General features: G+C 37.7%; 1 protein-coding gene and 1 pseudogene across 1 annotated transcript; both read right to left on the minus strand.

The window, feature by feature from the left end:
- Window positions 1-841, minus strand: part of LOC107586217 (UDP-glucuronosyltransferase 2C1-like) — a 3285-nt pseudogene extending 2444 nt beyond the window's left edge.
- A 261-nt stretch (window positions 842-1102) lies between these two features.
- Window positions 1103-2151, minus strand: LOC107586218 (placenta-specific gene 8 protein-like). Its single transcript, XM_016273479.1, has 3 exons — window positions 2061-2151; window positions 1539-1726; window positions 1103-1454 (listed from the first exon to the last, which is right to left on the minus strand). Exons 1-3 carry the CDS (start codon window positions 2140-2142, stop codon window positions 1200-1202), a joined length of 525 nt encoding a protein of 174 aa, XP_016128965.1. The 5' UTR covers window positions 2143-2151; the 3' UTR covers window positions 1103-1199.
- Between the last annotated feature and the right edge of the window lie 1094 nt (window positions 2152-3245).

Below are 3245 nucleotides of genomic sequence, written 5' to 3' on the forward strand. Positions count from 1 at the left end.
ACACATCTGAATATTTGGGTTGAACTGTTCTGGAACAGTGTTGTAAATACAACTTAACCACTGATTTCTAGTCGTGTCCTCTTTTGGAAGGCCAAACAAAGTAGTTTCGCTTTCACAACGAAACACAGCGTCACACACGGCGGGCTAGAGTCAGCTGAGGCTGACTTGAGTGAGCGGCGGCGGGTGGGCTTGCGGCAACCACATGTGACGACCCCTGACTGGACTCCGCTTCGTCCACGGTGAAAGCCGATCCGGTGATCCACAGCGCGAAGTTGATGTATTTCCTCAGCGACCAGCATGGATCAGCTCCAGGCATGACGAAGTGGATATCGTCCTCTTTTGGAAGACCAAACAAAGTAGTTTCGCTTTCACAACGAAACACACAGCGCCTTCACGACATGGCGGCGGCGGCAACAGCAATACTGCAGTGAGAATAAGTTGCGCCTTCTTTCTTTGCGTGAACATTTGGGTGGCGTTATGCAAATCTTCAAATTCAAAAAAAGAGAAAGGAAAAATTTTAATTGCATCATATGACCCCTTTAAAGGAATAGTTCAACATTGAAAATTCATCTACATCTTGGATAGCCTGAGGGTCAGTAAAGTTTCAACAAACCTCCATTTTTGGGTGAACTATTCCTTTAAATTACCTTTTTGTTTTTACTTTGAGGTGAAAACAGGCTTCCACTCCAGCAACAGTGAACTTTGCTGAAATAGTACAATATTTTTTTTTTCTTTAAACTGACTGTTCCTGCATATTCAAATCAGTACCTCCATGTTCACCCAGTGACTGCCATCAACAGTGAAAACCAGGATCTTATCTCCATTATAACCACAGGGTAAAGAGAGAAGGAGGGATGTCCAAAGGAAAATGAGGGAAATGTATCCACACATTCCTCTTTTTTCTGTATCTCAAAATAACAAAAATAATCAGCGAGATAATCACTTTAAATTCCTTTCCAGTACAAGAAACTTCACAGGCAAGATCACTTTAAAATATTTAATCAAGAATCATCAGAGAATAAACAATATAAAGATGCAGATACTTTCTAAATGCACCCAAGCCATTCAGACAAAATTATATATATTCATTATGCAGGTTAGTTATTACACTATAGATCAATTAGTATAGTCTATAAATATGGTGTCTATAAATTTATGTCTATTATCATTATTTAAATGAGATGCAAGTAGCAGTCCTTCTATTTAACAAATGTTGTGATAGACGGAATTGGTGCCATCTGGACTACAGGAGCAACTGGTGCCGCACCGATCACTCCAACCGACTGCTGTGAAGTGATAACTTGTGTGGTGGTTGCCATTGGAATGGTCTGAATCACTGGATGTGTGGTCACTACAGTGACAGTTTGCTTGCGTGCTTTGATTTCTCTACTCATCTGACACCACGAACACCAGATACAACAGCAAGTCATCATGATGTCCTCACAGATACTGCCCTGTTACAACACATACAAACAATGATTGTTTTGTAGCCCTCTTTGAGTCCGTCTTTCATTGGTAGAGGGAAAGGAAAAACTCACCCCAATATCGTATTTGTGGCGAACTGCCACCCTCATTCCGAGAGACACAGGCGGCACACATACTGGAACCCCAAAAGCCGCCATGATACCTGGGCCGAATATGTCCAGCAGAGGCAGACAGGTGCTCTCCCCAAAATCCCCAGTGGTGGTGCAGGTAAAGCAAGGAAAGCACCAGAACCCATAGCAGCCTGAGGACCAAAAAATGCTTTAACACTTTATTTTAAGGACCAATTCTCACTATTAACTAGTTAGCACGCATATTTCTAGCACATTACAACTTATAAAGCACAAATTAATGCCTTATTCTACATTACCATATTTTAGGTATAAACATACCCCATACCTAAACTTAACAACTACCTTACTAACTGTTAATATGCAGCAAATTAGGAGTTTGTTCAGGGAAAAATCTTAGTTACTAGTGAATGTGTGTTCCCTAATCTAAAGTGTTACCAAAAATACACATAATGTGAAATTATAATTTTTAATGAACTGTAAAAATGGACCTTTAAGCATACTTACAAGAATTCATGTCCTGGCAACAGTCACATATTCCTGAATTCCAGCCGCTCTTTTGAGGTGTCTGCACAATTACAGTCGTCATTGTGATTGGACTTTTCTGATATGGAAGGATGACAAAGAAAGGAGAGTTTCTCACTGATCCTAGTGATATATTTTATTTTAAACTACCATCTTAATTTGAACTTGAAAATATGCACTGTAAACGGAATCTTACAAAAATAAATAAATAAATAACTCATTACGTGCAATTTGAGACTCAACTCAAATTGATGAGTTTTCCAGAAAGCTTAGATTGTAAAGAAGTTTGTTATATTTTGTATAATCTAACGAGTTACAGACAGTCTATTGAATTTAGGTTTAGAAATTCAAGAAATTAATTTAATTGGTTATTATTCTTTTAATACAAGTCATATTATTATTTTTTCATACAGCAATGCATGCTGGGAACTACTGGACATTATTTTGTATGTGCACTGTAAATTCCAATTAGTAAACCTTACTTTAAAAAAAGCATGCAAACCGATTGCCTTGAAAAAACCAAGTAAAGTGAAATAAGAATAATAATTTGTAATAGCAAAGGTTTATTTAGTGTTGTAAACTTACACGCAAGTTCTGGTAACTCAGAATCACTATTTTCAACAACTAAATATAATAAGTACAATATACTATGTGCGTATTTCAAACAACTCTTTTATTTAAGTTGAGCCAACTCGTGTAACATTTCCTGCAACTTGTAATTTCTAAGTTGTATTTACTTAAACAGCAATCCGATTTACTTGCTAAAAGCATGCAAACCGATTGTCTTAAAAAAAACAAGTAAGCGTTACTCCACTAACTTAAGTGCTTCAAATATCCATTACAAATTACTGACAACAATGTTCCATTCATCACACACGCATACAATTACACATACATTTAAGTTCAATGTTAAAGGTAATGTTTTTAGTTTTTTTTGATTAGGGTATGCTTCTTGTAAACAGTGGAGGTAGCAGTACAATGAATAAGTATGGCACTGGGGTGGCCGCACATGTTTCCAATGTTTTTTAGTTTTTTTCCTGTCCCAAGTCAAGCATCACACTGTAAGTGTTCTTCACAGTATTAGGGTAATCCAAATGGACTGTACCAGTGATCCAAACATAGCACATGGCAGTCCGGAAGCAAATGGCTGAGGTAGACCCTGGAGAC

The sequence above is a fragment of the Sinocyclocheilus grahami genome, unplaced genomic scaffold (assembly GCF_001515645.1).
Source record: "Sinocyclocheilus grahami isolate Dianchi unplaced genomic scaffold, SAMN03320097.WGS_v1.1 scaffold78.1, whole genome shotgun sequence".
NCBI lineage: Eukaryota > Metazoa > Chordata > Actinopteri > Cypriniformes > Cyprinidae > Sinocyclocheilus > Sinocyclocheilus grahami.